The sequence below is a fragment of the Diadema setosum genome, chromosome 5, assembly GCF_964275005.1.
Source record: "Diadema setosum chromosome 5, eeDiaSeto1, whole genome shotgun sequence".
Classification (NCBI taxonomy): Eukaryota; Metazoa; Echinodermata; class Echinoidea; order Diadematoida; family Diadematidae; genus Diadema; species Diadema setosum.
In genome coordinates, this window is record NC_092689.1 from 45,139,591 (window position 1) to 45,166,723 (window position 27,133).

The 27,133-nt window shown below is 41.0% G+C and overlaps 1 protein-coding gene across 1 annotated transcript; it reads left to right on the forward strand.

Moving 5' to 3' along the window:
- The first annotated feature begins 820 nt into the window (after window positions 1-820).
- On the forward strand, window positions 821-26,029 carry LOC140228952 (YEATS domain-containing protein 2-like). The gene is made up of 17 exons (XM_072309214.1): window positions 821-935; window positions 1,600-1,697; window positions 3,676-3,771; window positions 4,286-4,549; window positions 8,060-8,178; window positions 8,825-8,986; window positions 9,249-9,360; window positions 10,095-10,139; window positions 10,647-11,022; window positions 11,760-12,674; window positions 14,203-15,960; window positions 17,439-17,657; window positions 17,978-18,100; window positions 18,682-18,920; window positions 20,496-20,570; window positions 21,517-21,590; window positions 25,445-26,029. The coding sequence occupies exons 1-17, from the start codon at window positions 821-823 to the stop codon at window positions 25,572-25,574; spliced, it is 4,920 nt and encodes a 1,639-aa protein (XP_072165315.1). The 3' UTR covers window positions 25,575-26,029.
- Window positions 26,030-27,133: the final 1,104 nt, after the last annotated feature.

Sequence of the window (27,133 nt, forward strand, 5' to 3'; positions counted from 1 at the left end):
TTGCCATTCTCAGTGATCATTTGATGAAATACAAGTAGGCCTAGGCCCTACTACTAGTACTACTAAGATATTCTACAACTATTACTAAGATGTCTTGGCTCTGGCAAGGCAATGCTACCTGAGTGAGTCAAAGTCCACATTCAGACTAGACAGAAAGAAAACCCCCAAAAACATCCGTTCTAAGGAGTGCTAGGGCCTATAACATTTTAAACATAAAATACTTTGATGGTTCTACCCCAAGATGGATGCAAGCATCTATGAGTCATAGTATAGACACCGCTGTGGGGGAATGCTTAACCACTGCCCCGATGGATATGCTGGATGAGGTGCCTCACCCTCCTTGGAAATGTCTAATTTATAGTTCTACCCCTAGATATAGAGTGACAACTTTAAACAGAAATAGTAAAGTTAACAGTTAATCTCATGACTACAGGGCGATCACAAGCCGTTTGAGATATCAAAGATTTGTATGGGATTTTCTTCCTTCTGTTTTGTTTGTATGTTTTTGTTTTGTTTTGTTTTTGTTTTGTTTTGTTTTGTTTTGTTTTTGTTTGTTTGTTTGTTGTTGTTGTTGTTGTTGTTTTTTTTTTTTTTTTGGGGGGGGGGGGTTCTGATGTATACATTATAACCAGAAACAGACCAAACCATGACTGTATAGTGTAGAATTTAAAGGATCCAGCTAAACGGTGAAGACTTCCTCTACTCTTCAGTGTATTTTACATGTAATGTCGTAGGTTTGTACCTTCATTCACTGAATCACACATTTTCTTGTGATATTCCTTTTGTCTCATTGCTCTCCATCTTTTCAGCGTTAGTAGCCATGGCAACCAAGAGACGGTTGGAGATGACGCCGTCGCATCCTGACCAGGATCCTGACTATGAGGTGGTCACCACACCAACAGCTGCTAAAAGGCAGAGAGTGCAAGAAGAAGAAGGTAAGATTGTAGTGATTCCAAATGTAATTTAAGCACCAGGAACATCTGCGCAAGAACAAAAAAACATTAAAACTTAGAGGAATGTCCCCAAAGAAAACTAAAGACAGAAAAGAAATCCTAATTCTTTCTTAAAAAGTGGAAAATTGGGCAAAGAAAACGGGATTCCATCTGGATTCGAACCCCAGACCTCCAGATCGCTAGCCTGGTGCTCTACCAACTGAGCTATAGAAAGCCCTAGTACAGTGTCCCCCCCCCCCCCCCCCCCCCCCGAAACCCTTGATTCTCAATGCTTGTGTGTAACACCCATGCACACACACTTACTGGCAAATCTTACATAAGCCTGAAGGATAAAGCAAGTTGAGGATAAATGCGAGGGATCACTGAAGTGATGCAGGATTTTGAATATGTATTAGATGCAAAACTGACCAAAAATTGATATAATTATTGAGTGGAAAAGTATGCTTTGTAAAGCTTAATGTATACAGGATGGCAGATGGCGGATGAAAGAAATTTGAAGTGGTATCATCAAAAAATAGAAAAGAAATAAGAATAGTGATAATAAATGACTATTCATATTTAAGATATTTTCAGGATTTTCTGTTGCTCATACCCCATGTGATATCTGACAGTATAGAAAAACATTGATATTTCTTTGTTTTCACAGCCAAAGAGCAGACCATCAGGAGAATTCAAGTGGTTATCAAGAAGCAGTTTAACATTGCTTTGCAGAACAAGGAAAAGGAGATTGAACTTGTCGATGAAGTAAGTTGTGTCATCTTGCACATTACTTGGCAAGTTTTTATTCCAGTGAGAAGATTGATCACCACTCATAGGTGGTTGAGAATCAGCTCACTATTGTTGATATGAATAACGTCATTGTATTGTCAGCCCATGTAGAGAAATACAGTATGGCAAATACAGTAAGCAAGAAATATTCTAGATCATCTGGGACTGAAGAGAGGAAATCACTACATGATTTCATACATAAAACTACTGCTACCATTACTGTGACTGCTCCATCTACTGCTGTTATCACCATTATCTTGCTTTTGTGTTTGATGTAAAAAACAAATCAAAAAAACAAACATATATTATATTTGAAAGATTAACGCAGATGAGTTTGATACTCATTAATGTCAACTTACAGGGAAATGCGTGGAAGTGTCATTCTGAGTGTGAGTATTTGTCCTTGTGTTGATTATCACAGTAGATATCCGTGCTTGTTCACCAAAATGAAATGGAATAATTAAACAGGATATGCTCCTGTTTGATACAAGGAAACAAACAGCTACACTTGGGTTGCTGCAAGGAGGATCTATGGAAATTATTCAAGTTATTGTCCCCGCCGAACGAGTTCGAGCAGGGGACTATGAAACGGGCTCCGTACGTGTGTGTGTCTGTGTGTCCGTCTGTCCGTCTGTCCGTCCGTCTGTCTGTCCGTCTGTGCGTCTGTGTGTGATCAAAATGTTCAAAATGCTACTCCTTTGCCATTTCTAACCCGATTTTGATTCTGTTTGCTTTATATGATAGCACTACATGGGAGCTTTGAAACTTCTATACAGAATTTCAGTTGTGACCTTTGACCTTGACCTTTGACCTATATTGTACATTTTGCTTCAAAATGCTACTCCTTCGCCATTTGTAACCCGATTTTGATTCCGTTTGCTTTATATGATGGCACTAGGTGAGGGCTTCAAAACTTCTACACAGAATTTTGACCTTTGACTTCTTTGACCTTTGACCTTGATTTTTGACCTATATTGTACATTGCCTACAAAATGCTACTCCTTCGCCATTTCTAACCCGATTTTGATTCTGTTTGCTTTATGTGATGGCACTAGGTGAGGGCTTCAGAACTTCTACACAGAATTTTGACCTTTGACTTCTTTGACCTTTGACCTTGATTTTTTACCTATATTGTACATTTTGCTACAAAATGCTACTCCTTCGCCATTTGTAACCCGATTTCAATTCCGTTTGCTTTAAGTGATGGCACTAGGTGAGGGCTTCAAAACTTCTACACAGAATTTTGACCTTTGACTTCTTTGACCTCTGACCTTGATTTTTGACCTATATTGTACATTTTGCTACCAAATGCTACTCCTTCACCGTTTCTAACCCGATTTCGATTCCGTTTGCTTTATGTGATGGCACTAGGTGAGGGTTTCAAAACTTCTACACAGAATTTTGACCTTTGACTTCTTTGACCTTTGACCTTGATTTTTGACCTATGTTGTACATTGGCTACAAAATGCTACTCCTTCGCCATTTCTAACCCGATTTCGATTCCGTTTGCTTTATGTGATGGCACTAGGTGAGGGCTTCAAAACTTCTACATAGAATTTTGACCTTTGACTTCTTTGACCTTTGACCTTGATCTTTTTACCTATATTGTACATTTTGCTACTAAATGCTACTTCCGGCGGGGACATATATTACGCACCGCGTAATTTCTACTTTTCCTTGTATGTTCTTTGTTTGCAAACTTCGCTTCCTTTAATAGTCAAGTTAAAGTTAGGACTTCAAGCAAGTGTTCTTTCAGGTCTTGAGACTAGTCTGTACTCAATTACTGATTCCTATGATCAACTAGATTATACCAAAATACAGGTGTTCTCTTTCATTGTAAGCTCACACAAGACATACAGTGTTTATTGTATCCTCTATACTGTGATAGTTGCCATAGCAAATGTTGGATATTGTATCCCATTTTTTAACCCTTTTATAACTATTCTTCACACAGAGATTGCAAAAGGCACGTGTGCAGCTGGACAGGCTGCGGGCATGCATTGTTGCGAGGTATTATGGGAAAGCTGGCCTCTCTTCGACATCAGGAGAGGTAAGAATCTTGTTCTGCTCATGAAACTAAAAAAAAGGAGGTAGTGTAATCCAATAATGAGAAGTTATGAAATATATTCTAGTAAATGTGTAATGTAACTGCATCTGTTCATCAACCGATGGCAAGTTGGCTCAGACCATGTTAATTTCTGATCAAATAGTTCAGGTTATAGCAAATGGTTTCTTCTAGGTTCATCATGCCATACCATTGAATTAGTGAAATAATGATGCATCTAAGTACCAGCCTCAAAGAGATATGTGAACTGAAGCAGTTTGCATTATTAAATGAAAATGTGGAATTTAGTCATGGTAATTGAAATTCTGCATTTGTAAAGGTTGACACACATCTAACCTATCAAATTATAAGACGAGAAAATAAGCTCTCTTGGTGAAAAATCATGCAAATGACATTTTCATGCCCCCCTGCCCCCCCCCCCCCAAAAAAAAGGGGGGGGGGAGAAAAAAAGCAGCTTAAAAGTGATGCACTATGGTTCCTTGTTATCTTCCTGGTACAGAAGAGCAGACAAAAACTTGACCTAAGTCATCCTGCCATTCAGCGAGCCTTGGGTCATCCCTCCAAGGCTTCTTCCTCCCCTCCTCCGCAGCAAGATGAGGAGACCAACCTGTCTCGTCCTCCAAGCCAGGTGGGCGGGGCATCGCTGGAGGAGAGTGGTAGGTCAACTCCTATAGCAGAGCTGCTTGGACGGAGCGATGCTTTTTCAGACCTGGATGGGAATGGGTTCTCCCCAGGACCGAAGGGACCCCGCAATCTTGGACAGGTAAGCCAGGGAAAGAATCAGACGGTGAGAACGTCTTGTCTTCCTGGTAGCTCCATGCCCACCATTTTTTTTAGCTCACCTGAGCCAAAGGCTCAAGTGAGCTATTGCGATCGCCCTTCGTCCGGCGTGCGTCGTGCGTCGTCCGTCGTGCGTAAACTTTTTACATTTTCATCTTCTTCTTGAAAATCCCAAGATCGATTTTCATCAAACTTGGCAGGTAGCATCCCTAGGGGTTTATGCACTTGTCAATTGTAGTCCCGGCCCATGGGTACCCGGGGATGGCCGGGACTTGCATCCCACTTGCAATTTTGGGATTTACACTACCCGGCCAAGTCCCGGCCAAGTCTCCGACAGGTCGGGCAAAATTTTCACGGAAATCCCCTGCTAAGTCCCCGGCAGGCCGGGCAAAATTGAAGTTGAAATCCCCGGCCAATTCCCCGACAGTCCGGGCAATATTTGTGCAGAAATCCCCGGCCAAGTCCCCGACAAGTCGGGCATATCTGTATAGAAATCCCCGGCCAAGTCCCGACCCTCAAGGCCCGGTCACACTGCCCAAAAGTCGCGTAAGTTTGCGTGAATCACGCAAGAAATTTGGTTTTGCGCGTGCTTGTCCGTTGAGAATTTTCGCTGATTTACGCGATGAAAATCACCGATGAATTGTGCAAGAACTACGGAAATATCACTCAAAAATCACTAATCAGCGCATAGGCACGCAAAGGCCCCAAATAGGGCGAATTCGTGATTGTGCGCGACGCCTGACGACAGAGGTCCACGGAAAATCACGCATAATCTGCGCTTTATCACAATTAACTGCGTATGAATCGCACATAGACGTGATAGCGGCAACATTTTCGCAAACGATCACTGATATTCCACGCATATTTCGCGCGTTGTTCGCGTAAGAACAACGCAAACTACGCAAAAATTACGTAAAAACTAAAACAGCGCAATACTGCCTAGAAGTGTGTAAACTTTTACGCGAAGCCGAGTTTTGAGCTGCTCAAAAACCTGGCTTTTGAGGACCTGTCACACTGCCCAAAAGTCACGTAAACGCATGAATCACGTAAGAAATTCGAGCCTTATTTTACGCGATACGATGCGCAATTTGCACATTTCATGAGTTTGTGAACCTTCGTAGTTGTCAGCCGATGTGCGCCGGATCGGCACTTTACGCAATTCCATGTTTTGAGGAGCTCAAAACTCGGCTTCGCGTAAAAATTTTACGCAGTATTGCGCTGTTTTACGTAATTTTTGCGTAGTTTGCGTGGTTCTTACGCGAACAATGCGCGAAATATGCATGGAATATCAGCGATTGTTCGCAAAAATTTTGCCGCTATCGTGTTCACCAACGACTCTCCACTGACAAAAAAGCACACTATAAATAATGACGCATGTTTCGCGCTTGAAACACCTACGTATCACTGAAAATCACTGAAAAAAAAATATTGGCGTAGGCCTATGTATCTCTAACAGAACACGGTAAATACTCACGAAATACTGATCGAGGAATCACTAATGTATCACTAACAACTCACGTATGATTGCGGCGCTATATTTTTGCGTGATCTTTCCGTAGTTCTTGCGCAATTCATCGGTGATTTAATCAGCGAAAATGGTAAAATTCTCGACGGACAAGCACACAAAACCAAATTTCTTAGTTATCGGTACGTGATTTATGCGATTACGCAACTTTTGGGCAGTGTGACCGAGCCCGCCCGCGTGGAATCGCGTAAAGCGCCGATCCGGCGCACATCCGGGGACAATACGATCGAAGGTTCCACGTCAGAAAAATTCATGAAATGCGCAAATCGCGCATGTTTCGCGCTAGGCTCTTTAAGTGATTCATGCGTTTACGCAACTTTTGGGCAACGTTACGGAGTCCTCAATAGCGGGGAATTGCTAGTCAAGCAAAATAATTTATGGTCACATTACAGTACTGGAAATGGTACAAGTCATAATCAACTCTCAAGCAAAATCTGGCTCAATCCCGGCCAAAATTCCCGCCCCACATGCCTGCCATTTGGTTGGAGCGAATTTCCCCCGACAAACCCCGGTTTATTCCCCACCCACCGGGGCAAAATAAGTGAATCTCCCCCGACAAACCCCGGTCCATTCCCGACCCACCGGGGCAAAATAATTGAATTTCCCCCGACAACACCCTGGTACATCCCCGGCTCACCGGGGCAAATTAGGTGAATTTCCCCCTACAAAGCCCGGTCTATTCCCGACCCACCCGGGCGAAAAAAATGCTGAAATCCCCGCCCAACTTGGTTGCAAGTCCCGGCCATCCCCGGGTACCCATGGGCCGGGACTTCAATTGACAAGTGCATTAGGAACTCAATTTGTTAAAATGGGCACCATGCCCCACCCAGGGGGCCCCCAGGGGGGCCCAAACCCCCCAAAATTAAGGAATCTGTAAAAATCTTCTTCTCTAGAACCAGAAGTGATAGAGCTAAGTTAATACTGTGAGTTAGTACATTGATGACTGTAGTTTCAAGTTTGTTCATGGCAGAATCAGGGGTGCCCCCCTTGGGACCCAGGGGAGGGGGGTGGGGAGGGGTCCTAATGGGGCCTAAATTGTACATTTTCATCTTCTTCTTGAGAACCCCATGACCCATTTTCACCAAACTTGGCAGGTAGCATCCCTAGGGGGTTAGGATCTCAATTTGTAAAAATGGGCACCATGCCCCACCCAGGGGGCCCCTGGAGGGCCCAAGCCCCCCAAAAGGAAGGAATCTTTAAAAATCTTCTCTAGAATCAGAAGTTATAGAGCTAAGATAATACTGTGAGTGAATACATTAATGACTGTAGTTCCAAGTTTGTTCATAGCAGATCCAGGGGTGCCCCTCTGGGGGGGGGGGGGGGGGGTTGGGAAGGTCCAAATGGGGACCTGAATTATACATTTTCATCTTCCTGAAAACATCATGATGGATTTTCGTCAAACTGGCAGGTAGCATCCTTAGGGGGTCAGGATCTAAATTTATCAAAATGGGCAGCATGCCCCACCCAGAGGGCCCCAGGGGGCCCCATACCCCCAAATTAAGGAATCTTCAAAAATTTGGTCCCTTATTGTACATTTTCATCTTCTACTTGAGAATGCCTGGTCAAATTTTAGTAGAGCTGTGACTAATTTAGATTAGTGACTGCGTGAAAGGTGCACTTGCGATACTCAGGTGAGCGCTAGACCCGCGGGTCTCTTGTCTTTTGTAGTTTTCCATTTGCTCATGAGGAATAATATACATATGATAATTCATAGTTCATCTGTCTTGTTTGATGTGTAGACTGCTCTACAATTTTATTTTCTTTTGCTTGGAGATATGCAGTTAGTTGTACTATTGATGAAAGCTGTATCTCAGTTTCTTGTAAGTTACACTATGTTGATATATCTCATAGCCAGAAACAGTAAATCTGTGATTGACCTAGCAGATGAAGTTATCATGGTGTCATTTCTTTCAAAGAATTATTTGATGTTGCAGATTCTAAAATTGTCCTTTTTTCTCCCCATGCTAGGATACATTTGGGGTTGGCCCTCCTCTAGACCACATCAAGCATCAGACCGCACTCATGGAAGCATCAGAAGGATCACGATTTCATGTCAAGAAACGAATCATCGTTGGAAATGTCTCGAAGTGAGTCAAATTTGAAAACAAACCAAGCCAACAAAATATTTGAGGCATGACCCTTATCAGAAGACAATAGTGTGTGCCATTGTTTGCTATTGCTGGAATGGAATATATGTAGATACAACCGTGTATCACCTCTGAAGAAGATTCAAACAAGTCGTTGGACCTGTAAAAATTTTGAATGTCTTATTTTTAAGATAAAGCCTTTCATATAAAATCATAAGTGCAGTATTATCCAACACCTTCAAACTGTGTGAAGTTATCACATTTCTCAACATATCCTTGTGGAATTGTGAGTTGATGAGTCAAACTGCCGTTACGGATATCTTTTCTATAACCCCTGCCACATAAGACAACATTGTGTCAACAATGCATGCAGGTTATGCAATTATTGCTTGAAGTCTTGTGCTTTTATGCGAGTAAAGCAAGAGGTACCACAAATGTTATATGTGAGTGATTGCTTTTGCTATTTGGGACTTGTACCAAGTATGTCTTACGATGCTTTATTAAGATATGTGTTGTAAGGACAATAAGGTCTTCAAAGGTTACGGTTACATACTGTACTTATGAAGGTTAATCCAGTGTTGACATCTTTTATGTCTGCTGTCTAGTCAGTTCAAGGTATGCTGATGTTATCATCCATGTGTATCAGATATATTCCCCCAGGGCACAGGGAGGATAGTGACCCGTCCACCCATAAGTGGATGGTGTATGTCCGAGGACCTCCTGATGAACCTAGGATTGACCACTTTGTGGAGAAGGTCTGGTTCTTCCTCCACCCAAGCTACAGACCCAATGACCTGCTGGAAGTCAAGTGAGTTGGGATCATTTCTTTTTTAAAGAAGTTTTTGTTTTATTGTGTGTGACAGTCACTGTATAACTTTAACTGTAAGGTTGCTTTTTACAGGGTGCAGTTGTGTAATTTTCTACTTTTCTAGCTACCTTGTGAATCTGTGTTCAACTCCTGCAAATGTGTTTTAGTATGCTCAAGCCGCATTTTTGTTTCATCTAGAAATGATTTGGGTAAGATAAACAGTTTTGTCATTCATTACTTCTTACTTTAAAACCGTATGCAGAGAGCCACCATTTCATCTGACACGTAGAGGATGGGGGGAATTCCCCATCCGGATTCAGCTGCACTTCAAGGACATCCGCAATAAAAAGGTTGACATCATTCATCACTTGAAGGTAACTTTTGATTTGTGCCTAGCTGTTGACGTCATCTCATTTTCATCATTGATCTCACTGAAATGTGCTAACTCCTTTAATTATTTGCTCTGTTCTTTAGAAGCTTCTCTATATTGCAAAAGGATTAAATTTAATGAATCTATCAACAAATAATCACTTCCCTCAAATAATGGGTCAAAAGTTAGAGTTAAAGATTACTGAAATAAATCTAAAGTGTCATTTCCTGGCCATAGATTTCATTCAGTAAGGCCAGTAATAGGGTTACATGGTGCAATGGATTGAAATAAAATGGAAAATATTTCCTCTGTGGAGAAAATATTAAAGGTGATGGCAATGAACTTTGCCGAAGTGTAAATGAAGGGCTTTGTATGGTATAATAATTGCAAAGGATTGCTTTAGTTTGCATTATGAATTTAATTTTTTTTTCTTTTGTTGAGCATCAGTTTGTTTGTCTGGTTTTTTTTTTTTTTCTGCAGACCATTGCTGATGTGGATTTAAATGTTTCATACTGATGATGCTGATTTGAATTGTAGATAGTAAACAACGAATGCAACTGTTACTGTGTTAGTTTGAAAAAGTGTTTTATGGATCATTTTTGAATGATTCAATGAGTATGATCATTTCAAGCAGCTCTAATGTAGGGTCATGCATATCACAGAAATTATTAGTCAGTGAATTACATAATTGTTCAGATACAGCTTTTAACATTCTTGCCTTTATTCTCTTATTTACAGCTTGATAGAACCTACACTGGATTACAGACTCTTGGAGCTGAAACAGTAAGTCGTCTGAGGGGTAATAACTTGGAATTAAATCTGTCCAACTGGATGTACCTGTGAAAATCATTGAGAGTTTTGTGACTCGTCCAAGTTACTTCTTCAACTCTGGCTGGCAAGCATTTATCCTTAAATGATGACAGTTACATCGCCCATCCATCCATCACCAATAAATGCTTGCCAACCAGTCAAAGCTGAAGAAGTGAGTAGAACAAGTCCTGAAATTGTCTTCTCCATGAGTTTCACAGGTAAGTCCAGTTGAATGGATTTAATTACATTTTGTTATCATATTACCTGGATGAATCAATATCTACATCTGATATATTGACAGAGTATTTCAAGTTTTCAGTCGTACTTATGTTTGTAAGTTAGTTCATTCATCTTTTGATCCACTGAAAGATTACCAAAGTGATGTGTTGAGACAAGTGAGAGAGAGAAAGAGCTGACTCTTAATTAAGATGCAAGTTAGTCTGCTACTTGTGATTAATACTGATTTCTGTCTGTTACCAGATTGTGGATGTAGAACTAGATCGCTACCTCTACAGTGAAACGGGTGATCCACTTTCACGACCTTCGACACCAACGGTCACGAAGGTTAACTACAAGGAGGGTCTGAGACCAACTCTATCTCGCGTGCCAACTCCCATCCGTAACACCATTTCCCTGAATGATGAGAGTCGTAGACAGAGCATCACAAGCCCTAGTCCTCAGCTACTTGAGTCATTTGGGAAAACCCCAGACAGCACTCCTGAAAGGTCGCGAACTCCTTCCCAGGGTTCAGCAGCGTCCAGTCCGCTGCTGAAGTCGTTACCAGGCAGCAGTGGAGCCACTCCAATGTCCATTACCCTGGATGGATGTCTTGATGGTTTCAAGGAAGAGGCAGGAGGTAAGTCCTGTCCAGTTTGAAAATTTCCCAATAAAATCTATTTATAGGGATCATTGTAATTTTGATAAACAAACTAATGCCATGAAGGGTGACAGTTTGCTAATTTTTCTCTGAAACGTAGCCTGTTCATATTTGTGTAGTTGAAAGGGATCATATAGTTTGGTTGAGACCTAAGTTGAGGTTTCTAACATTTTTTGGTGAAATTATGAGAAACCTCGCATGAAATATGAAGGAGCATATAATTCCAAGAGGAACTAATATAGGGTAGGACCCACCATTTAATAGGATTGCTTTGTTTTTGGACGTGTCAGCGATACCAAAACCAATTTTTATCAAATAAACTTTGAATTCCTTTTATCATGATATGCTCAGCATCGTTTCATTAGTGGTTTCTTGGTTTTTCACATAAAGTTTAAACCCAATCAACTCTAACAATACTACACCATCCCTCTAAATCCTATATTTGATGTCTCTGATTATGTGCAAGCTATCACATGGGGTATTCTTGTGAATAGATGTAATAAAACACCTAGGCATTTGTTGTCATATTGTTGGCTTCTCTTGAAGTGAAGTGCGAGTACAGTGACTGGCTTGTATGAAGTATTACAAAGACATGGCAGTATTAGGTATTCATCCTGTTGAATATACAAGTTGATGCTGTGCTGAAGTATAGATCTCAAGTAATGTGCTGCAAGAGATAGTCAAGTCCATGTTTTTCCTTTGTCTGACACGACCAGATCTAGGTCCATCAGCTGCAGTGTCCCTTGGCAAGCTGTCCCTGAAAGTGAAGGCTCAGTCCGGTCCTGCCTTGCTCAACCAAGGGAAACCTGTGCGCACCATGCCACCACTGGGGCCCATCTCTACATCCATCAACAGTAAGACTCCCTCTCTGGACCCGCCCACAACACAGGTCAGTCCAACAGGGTTGGACAGTGTCAGCTTCTCGCCTTCCCTACTGGTCAATTCAGGCAGCTCCAGTCTAGGAACCCTTCTCTCAGATGGGCAAACAGTGTCTCCGACACAGACTGGTGCCATCAATGTTGGTGACATTGCAATCTCGTCACAGGGAGGAAACCTTATCCGGATACAGGACGGACAGATCGTCCAGGAGCTCCCCTCAGACGCCGTCTCCCCAACTCACGCTAAGGCAGAAATGAAGACGGTGGTAACCCTGAATCAAGTGATGTCAGGTTCAAAGTCCATCATCAAGGCATCACAAGCATCGTCCCCTCCTGGCACAAACACACCTTCAATCTCACTGCAGAAGATCCCTGTGCCGAGTGCATCAAGTCATCCTCAGGCGATCGTGGGTGCATCTTCTCCAGCGATGCCAAGCACTGTCAGTATATCCCAGCTGAGCAAGCAACCATTAGTGGCATCACCAGTGGTGCGCAAGAGTCCATCGGGAGTCACCCTGGTACAGCAGACTGCCGTCGGTGTCTCAGCCTCCAGGGTTGGCCAGCAAGCAAATGTCATGCCAGTGATTCCAAATCCTCCACCAGGCACCCAATACTACGTCACAGCCAAGTCAACAGACAAGAACCTGCAGGGGAAAGTGATCCTGATTCCCCAGCAGGTCTTCTCACAGAACTCTGGTCAGAGTGGGAAGAGTGGACGAGGAGCAGGGAAGACATCAAACGCAAGCAAGCAAGGTGAGAGTGTTTGTGTAGTCTGGGAGAATCTTTTGTTGCTACAGACAACTTACTAATATTCCTTGTAATAACTTGTTTTAGTGCATGGAACTATTTGACATTTTCTCTATATCATCCACACCGGAGATGTATCCTTGTGTTGCTATGTCACAACAAGCAGTAGGAGTACTCGTGATCTTTTTATGCCTAGCCAAATAAACAATTTATTGTCTGGATATTAGAATGATTGACAAGTCCATTTCCAGAGCAAAAACAAAAACAAAACAACAATGATTTAAGCTAGTCAACTGTAGTCTAGCATATTTGTCCACTAGCTGACATGATGTGTCACATTACATTTTTACTGCTGAAATGGAAGAATGCAAAAATGAAAATCATAAAGTTTGAAGTATACTGCCAAAACCATGCATTTTCAGGTCTGTTTGGAGTGGACACTACCCCTCCTATGACATACACCCTGCTGTAGACAGAGAACATAAATACACTTGTGATGTCTGGTGATTTTTGTCACATTTGAATTGGGTTACAAGAGGATTGTGGTTTCTCTCAAACCATTCCAATTTTATACCATATTTTTGATGCCATTGTTTATGTGCTGCTGACCCCCTCCCCCCCCCAAAAAAAAAAAAAAAATAATAATAATAAAATAAAATACAAAATCAGTAGGAGACACATTGCCCAGCAACACTGGGGTGATGACCAGGTCTCAAGGTCACTGATTGGCTTTTTCTCAACTTCGTGTTGCTGCCTTGGTGGAAGTAAGACAAACATAGGTATATAGAAGCCTTTTCAAGACTGTGCTCTGAAATGAAAAAACAAAAATTGCATATTAAGGCAAGGCTCTACCTGTGTCCTAAAAGTTGTAGACAATGTACTTTCAGGCAATAAAAAGATATAAGTGGTTAATTCTGCATGTAATGAGCAAGAAACAGAACGTCTCTTGGCAAACTGAGCTGGTTTCCATGGGGAAATGACAATGGCAATCACCATAGATAGCTAATATTGGATGTCTTGTTTCTTTCTTTTGTTGGAGGTAATTGGTGATGTGAGTTATAAAGCCATACTAACCCTGATCTCAGGAACCACTGTGAAACTGCAGGGGCCAGTCAAGGTGTATAATAATAATAATAATAATAATAGTGTATACTTTTATAGCGCAACAGTCCATCAAAAGATGCTCATGACGCTTTTAGTCTTAAGGTTAGGAGAAGAAAGAAAGAAAGAAGAGAGAGGGAGAGAGAAAAGGAAATAATCACTGGTTATTTGTTGAAATTCTTCTTTTAATAGAGTTTTGCCTTTATTTGAACATAAGTTTTAGTGATTCTCACATAAATTCAGCTATATATGACATCGCATTTGGGAAAACATTCAACAAAGATCAGGTCACAAAACCATACACAATAATGTCTTTCTGAAAGCTTTTAAAACTGTTGCTCTTCCATATACTTGAACAAGGTAGTATTGACGTATGTGTCTGAGCCAAGCTTCATATTCACATAATTAGAGTATATCTCTTTCATTTTCACAGGTTCGGGATCCTTCCTGTCACCAAGCAATGTACTAATCCTTCCTCAGGGCTCTATTGTTCCTCCCTTGCCCCCTGGAAGCATCGTCCAAATTCAACCTGTCCCCACCCCAACTCGCTCCTCCTCTCAGAGCAGCGGGTCTGCTCAGCAGATGACTCGCATCGCCCTCACTCAGAAGTCGGGGGCATCCACGATCATCACGCCCAAGCCTGCCACTCAACGGCTGGCCTCGGGAGGAGGGGTCATTCAAATCCAACGGTCAGCAGGGCAAACGCTGGCCAAGCTTGTCCCTGCACTAGGAGCGCCCACCCAGCAAGCCACATCTTCGCCATCATCTAGCGTTTCTCTGATACCAGAGATGAAGGGACAACTGGCTAGGACTCCGGCTGGGGGAGTGGTCCTCGTTCAGCGCTCCTCAGCCAACTCAAAGAGCAACACTGTACAGACTCTCTCTGGACTTCCCAGCGTTGTTGCCACTCAGACAGTCCCTGTTGCACAGAAAATTGCCATCAATCAGATAACTGGGTCTAACATCATTCCAGCACAACAAAAAGTCTCCTTGCCACTTAAAGGTGGAAACTCTGTTCTCTTGCCACAAGCCACAAAACTGTCCTCATCAAGAACTGTCGTTCTCCAACCTACAGCACCTTCTCCTTCTACAAATTCAATGAAGACAATCCAAGTCAGAAGGGAGCAGCCTGCTGTGAAAACAGTGACTAAAATTGTGCCTCCCATGAATGACTTGGAAAAGACTTGTGAGAAAACGAAGTCATGTGCTGCAAAAAATGTGAAAGAGGACAAAGTAAAAGATGCAGGAGAATTGGACCTGTTAGGTGAGGCTGTAACAGAAAGGACCAAACCCAGTGTTGGTAAAGATGAGGAACCAGGCACTGAGAATAAACCGAATCATGTCAAGCAAGTTAGCAATGATAATGGGCTCCTAAAAGAGAGCACTGAGAAGAAGGAATGTACCTCAAGTAAAGTGTTATCATGCCAAGAGGATGTGCAAAATGTTGAATCTATGCAAGCCAGCACAGGAGCAGTATGTAGCAATGAGGAGGCCATGGATGATAGTGACACTGTGCATCAAGTGGTGGATGATAGTACCTCTGCTCGTAAGGGGTTGAAAACCTTGAAAGATGTGTCAAGCCATTGTGATGTAGAAATCAAGAAGGAATTGGAGGAGGAGATTCCTGTGGCAGAACCCATGGTAGTTGATGATGGTTTGATTCAAAATGGAAGCAGTGTGAATGGTCATTGTGTGATACCCAAGTCTGTAGTCACAGCAAATATCGCTGACAGGAGAAATAAGACTAGTAGAACTGAGGAAGGGAATGTCACAGGTAGTGAGTCGTCCACGAAACCTAAAGCGGCGGTGTCTAACAAATGTGTGATAAAAGTTGTTAACGCCAAGCTCAGAGGATCCACAGGGTGTCAGGATGCATCCCAGCTCAGCCAACGCAGAGTGCGGGTGATTCGCATCAAGCAGGAACCCGGCGCGGAGCCCATCCTTGCTGCCCTGGCAACCGCACCTATCCTGTCTCCCAGCCAGGAGATGAAGGATGGCTTGGAGGCCGGTGGAGGACGAGGAGCTGAGGCAGGACCAGCTCAGGATGGTTGGGAGAGCCGGGAGCTCAAGGACTGGATGAAGGTCCTTGGTGAGCACTTTGAAGAGGAGACCAATCTCTATGGCGTCACGTCCATTGAGCAGTTAATGAAATATGTGGCTGAGCAGGCTCCTTTGATTGACTCCACAAGAGGTAAGAAAACTTCCTATGAAAGTGATCCATTTAAGCTAGACTATCACAGTTTACATAGTATTGTTGATACTTGGGTGATCCAGAACTTCAAATGTCAGTACTTTGCATAGAAAAAAATATAATGTGATTGTGCGTGAATTTGTTCACATCATGGTCCTAAAAGCGTGAGCAGCAATGGCCTGTACTGCTGCAGGATCCTGTTTCATAAAGCTGTTCATAAAGTTACGAATGACGTAAGAATGACTGGTGATCAGTTCTGATGTGCTATGCTTATCAGAATTTCCACAATTCAGCTCAAGAACTGATCACTAGTCGTTCTTAAGACGTTTGTAACTTTACAAATAGCTTTCTGAAACACCCCTCAGGATTGTAGATTTGGTTTTATGGGCCCGTTTCATAAAACTTGTCATCAGTGACAAGTTGTCATACATGTAGATGTGACAAGCTACTGAAATCCTTGCATCTGATTGGCTGAGAGCAAATTTGTCATAGAAATGTGGCAGTTGTCACTGATGACAAGTTTTATGAAATGGGCCCCAGCTGATATGTTGCGAGTTTGTGGATCCATTTAGCCGTTTCTTCCTCTATCATTACATCAATTCATGGCATGATATCTAGAATTTTGCACACTTTTAATGATGCCCTGCATTTATAATGATATTCACAAATTTTTGACTTGTAGCTATGGCAGGCTGAAGCCCTGGTCACCCTGGATACTTCAAGAAAGTGTTGCCAGGCAACCATATTAATTTGCTTCATAGTGATATTGAGGGAATTACATGTAGTTTTGGACATATGACTTTTAATCATGTGCTTATTATTAGATTTTGACATGCTCAGCGTGATACTAAATGAGTGTTAAAATTGTGTAATTTGCTGGGGTATTTTTTCTTATTTACAGGATACATATTTTTATTTGGCATGTAAAAATTCCTCCATTTACACATAGTAAAATAGTCTTGGTATTCACTTAAACAGTAAAGATGACATTTACCTTCATGTTAATTCATCTTACCTGACATGTCAGAGGCTGTACTTTCAAGCCTTCCTTGTTCTACATTCATATCTTTTATCAATCATCAGACAATTATCATGGCTCGTAACAACAACAAAAAAACACCTCCCCCCCCCCCCCTCACTGTGACCAAACAAATAGTAAACAAAATGATACGGACTGCTTTTTGGGGCATTTTTGATACTATTGCCCCACCCTTGTTTGTTGAGCCTGTTTCAAAACACATGTCATAATCATATGAAACATTTGTTAAAGACAAGTCATATATGATTTCCTCTGTGTAGGTTGTTGTGTTTGAGTTACTGTTTGCCCACAACGCTGGAATTCAAGCTTGTGTTTTGCAGAAATTTTTCAACCATTTTTTATGCCTCTACCCTGAAGGGTGCTGGAGGTATAGTCTTCATTAAATCATACCCACAATATGGATGTCTGTTGCTAATGAGTACACAATTTGTCCTTGCAGTACAAAATGAGCTTCCTTTCTGTGCGACATCCCTGGATCACTACCATTCATGGCCACTTCCGAAGCGGCGAGCAATGGAGTGGCAGAGGGCAGTCTTCATGCATGGCAAAGTATCACGGCTGAAAGCCAAAGTGGCACGCCTGAGTGACGTTCCCATGTGGAGCAAGAAGAAGATAATGATCTGGTGTCGGAGGCATGGCTTCACTCCACAGGAACCTGGTGAGTCTTGTCATCATTTTTGTATCACGTGGAGGGATTGTTTGTGAAACAGAAAGCAGAATCTTCGTAATTTTGCCTTCATCAAAAAATCTGCAAGGACAGAAGTCTCAGACCCCTTTTTACTCCTGTTTATTCCACTGGCTTTGCTACATGATAAGCAGTTTTCAGCAGCTTTACTAGAAATGAATAGATTAAACTTGTACAATACATTGATGTCAGATTAGAGGTCATCACCAAGAGAGCATCCATGAATTGATGAGATACTACATCAATTTGAAGCTTGGTCATCTTCACTGTTTTCACTCATCACTGTTTTACAGGAGTTAAAGAGAAGGAAGGGACTGTGTCCTGTTCTCTGTGTGGACAAAAAGGCTGTAGGAGTCCAGGATCTGGAGGATCAGACCAAGCAACAGGTTGTCTCAGGGAATGGCTGAGTCCATCAGGTTTGTGCTCTATTGGTTTTAGATCTGTCCTTGACTGAGGCAAGCAAGCAGAGGGAATACTCATTGGCCACATGCTATTAAAATGCATTAGCACCATCAATCAGTCAGCTGGTTACCAGTCTTTGAGTGTGCTTCAGTAAGCCAGAAAATTAAACATGGGGAATTAGACTGACGCTAAACATCTAGACATGCCGCATAGCAAAGTCGATTAATTGTCAATGGCTGAAGAAGAAATAACCTTTTGCACATGGGCTGATTGAATAGTCATAGACAATGAAAAATGGATATTAAATCCACCGTCAGTCAAATAGAGGAATTCCCTCCCAGATTCATTGTATGTCTTTGGGACAAAGTCTTGTGTGATATCTTGCAGAACTTACAGGCGAAGTACTCTATTTTGCTAGTAGTGAATTTCCCCTCTTTTATGAATTGTTTGTGACAATATTGAGAGTGAGTTTACAGTGCTGATGCTCAAGCTATATTCAAGTTTTCAATACATTTTTGGCTGTAACAAATGATTAAAAATCAGAAAAGTGCACAAGGCTAAAACAAACTAATGTTTCTGACATCCATTAATCCAGGTATTTTGAAGCAGACCACTTTCTGCACTGCAGAAGATTTGAGTCAGCATGTGTATGAGAGTCAGTGTGAACTTGGCTCAAGTCGAGACTCAGACAGTGACATAGAAATTGATGTCATCAGCTACGGGGACCCTGCCAAACGACTGAAGATCAAGACAGAGGGAGAGGAAAAGCTCCAGCTGAAATGCTTCATGCCACCAAGCGAGGGCGCCAGATATGTCCAGGATGCTGCACAAAAGGTTTGTACACTGTAGTATGCTGTGTGTTTTCTTGTTTCTTTGTCTCATCAATGCAGCCGTTTGTAAAACCATGAAATCATCTTACAAGTTGAAATTTATAGTTTGAGTATTTCTTTTGTCTCATGGCATAATATGGGAAGACGTACTACATCCCTGATTGTATTGTGTGTAGTGATGGAAGAAAATTGCTTTGAGTCCAGTTCCTCTTGATCGCATACCAGGGTACATTAGGAAAAAAGTACCATTGTAGTTTGCATAATTTTCTTATGTCTATGTAGGTAGCTTTAAAATCATTTAATTAATGCTTTTCTTTTTTAAGTATCCTAGCTTTATGGTATGGCATGCTATCAGTGTCTCTGATATTGTATGGAAATGAAGTTATGAAAAAAAAGAAGTTTTCATTATTTGTAAATTGATATTTCCTCATTTCATTTTGAAGAGCATTGTCTGGCATTGTTATTGATTTCCATGTACTGTATAGTACAATCATTCTGAATAGATTTTCAGCATTAAATTCTGCAATCTGGCAAAACATGACAGTGAGATATTGACTGTCATGGTGCTGTAAGATTCAGTGAAGTCTGTTGAGTGTGATACATCCTAGAGAAAACGTGTTGTGAAGAAGTGCAGGCTGAAACCTAGGGCCCCAATTCATGAAGGTGGTACAATCTTTGTCCATGGTTTGAACCATGGACAAAGACCTCAGTTTTTTATGGGGCGCCAAGTGTCGCATGGCATATTTCGTTACCAAATCAGTCATTTCGTTGACGAATTGATCGTGAGGAAATGGGCCATGCGACACTTGCCGCCCCATACAAAACTATGGCGTTTGTCCGTGGTTTAAACCACGGACAAAGATTGTACCATCTTCGTGAATTCGGGCCATTGTGTCTGTGTTAAACATCCTGCAAGCCAACAATAGCTTGGTTGATATTCCTTGTAAATGTTTAGCTTTGGGGAATTAATCTGCATACAAATGGTGCACAGGTCTGAGTGCATCAGTAGGAATTGTGTGCATAAGGTAACTATGAAATTATTTATGGACTGGATTCCATGGTTCTGGCTGCATGCTAATTATTCCTGCTGATGCACATATGCATTATCTGTTTTATAGAAGAGTGGACAGTTCCCCCCCCCCCCCCCAGAATCCATTGTTTTAATCATATGTCGGCTAATTACCAACATTTGGTAAATTGACTGCATGAAATTCCTTTGGGCTTGCCATAGATGAAACTGTACATTGGGATACTGGATGCAAAATAAATTTACTGGATGAATGGCCAGCCATCTCTTACTAAGTGCACAAACTGTTGCTATGTATGACTACTGGATGCATGACTAACCATTGATTGCTATGTGTGCGAACACATGCTTAGTGACCAAACTCTTTTGTTATAAGTGCTTGATAGCATGATCGTAGTGTAGTATCGCAAGTGATCACTCTGACGACTTGATATTGAACGTGCAGCGAGTGAAAATGGACGCATGGCTCTCCATCAGATTGCAGAAGTTTAGTAACTTGTTTCATGATAACTTTGTATATGAACTGCAACACTCTCTCTCTCTTCTCTGCAGATTGGTGTACACTTGAAGCCTGTCCAAGTTTGTGAAGACACATTTTCACCTGTCATACAAGAGATGATATTTGTAGTAAGTGGACACTCTTCAGCATCTCTCATTCTCTTATCACTTAACTTGATATCTCCTTGTTACAACAATCATAGAATCAAGTGCATGATGAAACTCCTTCATTTGGGTTGGCATCATTTCTAGCGGCTCTCTGCCTGTCTTCAAAGACTGAAGCTGGTCATTCAATGCATCTCCAACTCTCCAAAGGAATTGTTTGAGATGATATTAACCCGTTGAGGACAAGTCCTGAGTATACTCAGGCAGGTGTCCATGGGAAATGCATGTTGTAACAAAATCAGCCCGTCCTCAGCGAGTTAAAAGAGCTACGTATACATCACAATAAGCAGTTCCTTTCAGTCCATACAATACAAGTCTTTATTAGGTTTTTGATTGCCAGCTCCTTTGAAACCAAACATCCCAAGGAGTGGAGTTGAACAGCATGGCATTGGCAAGAGTATAGCAAGAATACATTGTAATGGAGGCTGCATTTCACTGAAAGTGATAATTACCTTTGCTGAAAGACTCTTGACACTGAATGGGGCATTTCCAACTGAACTTTGTACAGAATTCTTCTATTGTGATGAGAAGAATAATGAGCCACACTTTGTGAAACTTGTTAAATCTAGCCGCATTTGGATAATGTTTTTCACATGTCTACAACATCCAACTGGAAAAGTCAATCCAGGTTTCAAATCACTTCTACAGATTTAAGGTGATTGTGCACTCTTGTCATCACTCCCATGATGCCTCATAAAGGTCACTAAAGGTCACCCACTATTGAGGTAGCCTGAAGCCAGCGTGAGAAAAAACTTGAAACCTGAATCCTGTATTGGCTTTTTTCTTCCATTTCTTGTTTACAAGGACCCAATATTTACAGAACATGCTTGTTTCACGTACCAAAGTTCATGATATGAGTTTGATATTTCCTAGGATGTCATTGTCTTGACTCACATTATTTTCCTCCCAGGCGACCAGACAGTTTCTCAGTGATGTCGTCAGAGGTGCCTTGGCCAAAAGCTATGGGGGTCGTGAGGATTGCAGGTATGCATTTTTCTCCCAATTGATAAGCTATAAAACTAGAAATTTTCGCATGCACGAAACATTCATGAGGAGTCAAGAATTACAAATGTAAAATGTATGCGAGAGTTTAACATATCCCTGTACTAGGGAGTACATACAGTATACTCGTGATTTTTTTTCATAGTCAGCAATTTGCAAAAGTTTCATACTATGAAAAAAGCTGTCGGCTGCAATTCACGGAAGTTTCATGCCTGGAATGTTTCTGGTTTTACAGCATACTCAAGATTTAAACCCCAGTGTATGATTTAACTCACTACAGATTGGGGGGAAAAAAAAAATAAATGTCATCTCATGCATGTGCTTCAAACCTTAACAAAGTATTTGGAGGCTGCTCTACAACATGAAGTTTCTATCTCACTCACAAATCTGTTTTGTTTGTCAGTTTGAATCTTTTTCTACTGTCAGTCATTAAGACGTATGTCAACATTGAAACACACACTTCAAAACTGAGTTAGCTATTGCTGCCAAATACTGACTTGCATGTAATCTAGTGATCTGCAGTTGAATAATCTAGTCAGCAGTCTTGCATAAGCTGATGTTTGTGAGCTGCTGCTGCTTCCAAATCTTGTGTTGCTCTGTTAGGGTTGTTTCCGCGGCTAGTTTACTTAAACAAAATAGTTTACTTAAAACCAAGTTATCTGTGGACGTAGAATGAAGATGTGTTGGCTATTGTGATGAGGCACGTGCCACTTCTGCAGCCAGAGTGCAAGGTGTTCACTATTGTGCATATAGAAAGTAAACATTGCCATTAAACTAGTGTGAAAAGCTCGTCTTGCTGAAACTGTTTGCAATAAAGGCCCCAACAGTGGATCGCATGAGGATAGACTCTAGTTTTTCTTTCGCTGTCTGAATTTAGTCACAAGGCACATATTCTTGCACAACCACCAGCAATGTGTGAAATGTAAAATTGTGATTTGGCATAGTGCAGACAGCTTTAAAAGTAAATTTGATCTGTCTGTTCACACAATCTTTTGGCTGGTCTAGAATTTCCTGTAAAAAATCAATCCACATGATTTCAGTCTATCTTTAAACAGATCTAAAAAATATATAAATGGTCTTATTAACTCTGTCATAGCTACTGGTTGATAAATTGCTCTTTGATAATTATAATGATAACCAATACTTATATAGCACCTTTTCTGTACTCAAAGCACTTCAACAATTTAAAAAAAATACAAGAAATCAAAAATAGTTACCATACAAAACAGAAGAGAGAAAGAACAAAACCAAACAAACAAATGATGACTTTAACTTTTATCGACATAAATAAACACTGATTATTCCATGTCTTGAGTAGTCAGCATGATTAGAAAGTAATGGGCTTACATACTCGTTTAGGTTTCAAACCCACAGCCTTCTGATTGCTAGACAGATGTTATATCCGCTAGACTACAGAGCTCGCGCCCAATAGCCAGTGATGGGTCTGATCCCTTCTAGCAGCAAGTACTGCATATTCATTCAAACTGATATTTCTTGTGTCACTATAAACACTGAATAATCATTGTTTACGTCTGTGATGGGCAATTTGTCAGTCACTTGCAATAACTGAGTACGTATACTGACATACACACCCTCTTTCGACATCTGTCCGTGGTGTTCTGTCCATAATCCCTTACAAATACTAACACTATAATATTCTTCAATGACATTGTATTCAGGTCTGCTGTTCATTGAATGCATATTTTTCCAGTCTTAGCACATTCAATATGTCCCCAGTTTATGTATTTTAGTTTTGTTTATTCATTTATTTAGATATATTTATTATCTATTCTTTTATTAATCATATTTTTCTCTCTTTTTTTTTTTCTTTTTTTTTGGGGGGTGGGGGGAGTCCCTCAGTAGTCATGAATTTACATGTTAGCATTGTGTCCTGATGTAGGGATGACAGCAGTGGAATAATTCAAACATTTATGAAGATGTACTGTTTGGTTTTGCTTAGGTTTTTGTCCCCGCCGAACGAGTTCGAGCAGGGGACTATGAAACGGGCTCCGTACATGTGTGTGTCCGTGTGTATGTGTGTGTGTGCGTCCGTGTGTGATCAAAATGTTCAATTTGCTACTTCTCTGTCATTTATGAGCCAATTTTGATTCTGTTTGCTTTATATGATAGCACTACATGGGAGCTTGGAAAGTTCTTCACAGAATTTCAGTTGTGACCTTTGACCTTGACCTTTGATCTATATTGTACATTTTGCTACAAAATGCTACTCCTTCGCCATTTCTAACCCGATTTCGATTCTGTTTGCTTTATGTGATGGCACTAGGTGAGGGCTTCAAAACTACACACAGAATTTTGACCTTTGACTTCTTTGACCTTTGACCTTGATTTTTGACCTGTATTGTACATTTTGCTACAAAATGCTTCTCCTTCGCCATTTCTAACCCAATTTCGATTCCGTTTGCTTTATGTGATGGCACTAGGTGAGGGCTTCAAAACTGCTACACAAAATTTTGACCTTTGACTTCTTTGACCTTTGACCTTGATTTTTGACCTATATTGTACATTTTGCTACAAAATGCTATTTCCGGTGGGGACTTTTCCTTGTTTTATATGCACTGACTCTACAATGGTCTTGTTTCACACTTAACTCTACTTTTGAGCTAAGTGTGTTTGAGTTAAGTGTGTAAACACGGCAAGTTTCAATCAGTTCATGTTCTGAATTTTTGGCACATGTGGAGACGTTAAAGAAGAACACATTCACATTCAGTGTCTGGATAATTATCTGTCATCACATAGCTTGGATTATTAATTAATCAAGATGAAGACCATCTATTTGCTCTGTATTGCTTGTGACAAGGAAATATGTTGGTTTTATTTGTTGGGTTGGACCGTTTGTAGATAACATCCATTGATGTATGCAGTATGCCTTTTTATGTGTAAAGGCGCGATGGCAAATTGCATTTTGCATGACACTAATTGCAGCTCACTTGAGATTTAATTTGCATGAAGCCTTCACTTAAAGTTGCTAAAAGGCTTGAGCCTGAAAACCTGTGGAGTTGAATGTCAGCTAGAATACTTCTTATGGATAGTTTCAGTTTCATCCTTCATACAAAACCCTCTACAGTACATCACTCTCTGAAAGAACTCTGTGTTTTTCATAGTAGTGTTGTTGTATACTATTGATTTATACTACTTAATGCAAGAAGATTTGTAGCACTGCTGTACAAAAAACTCTATGGATCCCTTTGTAATTATGGATCTCGGGTCTCCCATTGTAAATAGGAAGTCAAATTCTGTTAATTATCAAAAATAGAATTCTAAGTGTCAGTTCCTTTCATTTGACACATTAATGCTGCAGTTAAATGTATGCATTCCCTTTCATTTCCTAAAAACTTTGTAACTTTACCAAGTTCTTTTTGACATTAAAATCAATGATATTGTATGAAAGGATCAGAAATTACCTACCACTTCTTGCACAAATCAAATGAGCTGATGTAACTTTTTCCCCAAATACCTTAAAAAATTATTTGAAAAAAAAAGTCATAATTTTTGCACATATAGATCATGTTAAACATGTCACACCGGTACCAAGTTGGCATTTGGATTGTTATTGCTGATTGCTAAAATATGGCTGCCATAATAGCAATGTGCAACTGTACATCTGAAGGACACAAGATGGCGCTACACAGTGCCATAACCCATAGTGTGATGGGTACCCCACGTTACAGCATGCTGCATCATTATGTATAAAGACACTGAATGCTGTGTTTATACACATGTACATAAGTACTTCCATCTAATATTTGCACTAAAAGCAGAATTGGATATCTTTTTCACTTTGCTTGTTGTTCTCTTCTGTGTACTTTCCACTGCAGGCTTCCTGATGAAATCTTGCCTCTCCATGTCCACCAATCAGTGGCCAGCATGCAATCATGTGACTTCCTCACCAACAAGCACCTCGGTGTGGCTGCCACCACAACTCACACTGCTACCGACTCACAGTGAATAGTTTGATTGGGTACAGATGGTGGACGGAAAGATGACTGATGCAAGGTTTGCCGTGGTAACACTCATGATGAGTGTTGGTAGGAGGTCATAGGATTTGTCATCTCTTGATATCATATGTATGGAAGAGGAATTGAGAAAATGGAGGTGTGCGGTTCAACCCCCTGCTACAGTCAAATTTGAGAGTGAGGATGGAGACATGTGGAAGGTGAAGAGTTCCTGTGTCATGTGCTGGTTGTCATGCCAACAGTGTCAGAGAAGAGAGAGTTTAGGAAAAGGAGTTATATAGAGGCACTGCATCCCATGTTTAAATCACCCTTTGCACAGAGTAGCAGCAAGAATAATACCTTGAGTATGTGTGAACTTAGGAGCTGAATTGGAAATTATTAGTGAGTCTGCTTGTGAAGTTTGACTTCATTGAAGAGATGGTGCAGAGAGAGTGTAAGATAAGACAAGTGTGCAAATGTGTGATATACGTTGCAACAATAACATGTGTTCCAGAGGATTGCTGGGGGGGGGGGGGGTAGGGGGGAAAGGGATTGGTAAGTTTGGGAAGGGAACTAGGAGTGTTATGTGACACCTCTAGTTTGAGTCAAGTAGAGTTCAGAGAGGGTTGGAACCTATTGAAGCTGTAAAGGCTCTCTTATCCCATAAGTCCTTGTGATGTTTTCATGAAATAAAGTCAGCCAATTAGACTAACATCCAAACTGATATAACTTGAGCTGGAGTTGAAGTGCCGGTTGCAGTAGTACACATCCATCTGTTCATGCCTCATGATTGGCCTTAATAATCAATGCAATCAGGTGGAAGATCCTTTTAAGACTTTCTAAAACTATTTATGTGTATAGTACCCCTTTTGCAGAGCTTGCTAATGACGCCTAATGGTCATTAGCATCAGAGCTTCTGTGACATCCCGTTTTATTGGAGAACATTTCACTCCCCATTGAAGACAATAACAGTAGGACCTCTATTATCCGGTCATGTCAGGACCAGTGGGCCTCCAAACCGGATAATCCATTTGGCTGGATAAGAGATATATGCTTAAATACAGCACTTTTTAGCATATCGTGTTGAGGGCATGTTTGTGTTTTATGTGTATTTGCGACTCATTGAATACTGCTGCTGCGTTATACTGTAACCACTGCTGTGCACTCAGGGCCAGTGACAAGCGCGGCACCAGTCATTGACATATCGTCTCACAAACTGACTTAAAAGTTAAAGTTCGCTGCAATGATTGAAATATGTCCCGTTGTGTATCCGAAACGATAATGGTTGCACGCACGTTTGTTTTGAGTGAGATTTGGCACTGGAAATATATGAAAACATATAAAAGAAATGTCAGCCAGTCGACGTCCAGATAACAGAGAATTTGGATAATCTATGGCCGGATAATCGAGGTCCTACTGTATCTCTAAGTGCTTGTTATTTGTGTGAGCTTTTTTTTTTTTTTTTTTTTTCTTTATAAATATGGATTAAGTTGAACTGATTTGTATCAGCCCAGATATTTCCTTATAGAGTTTTGAGAATCTTAACACAGCACACTTGCTTTACACTCATAG

Excerpts from the sequence above, each read along its gene's own strand:
- LOC140228952 (XM_072309214.1), top strand. The coding sequence starts at position 821 with ATGGCAACCAAGAGACGGTTGGAGATGACGCCGTCGCATCCTGACCAG. Across the intron at positions 936-1,599 it reads GAGAGTGCAAGAAGAAGAAG|CCAAAGAGCAGACCATCAGG; the intron begins GTAAGATTGTAG and ends TTGTTTTCACAG. Across the intron at positions 3,772-4,285 it reads TCTCTTCGACATCAGGAGAG|AAGAGCAGACAAAAACTTGA; the intron begins GTAAGAATCTTG and ends TTCCTGGTACAG.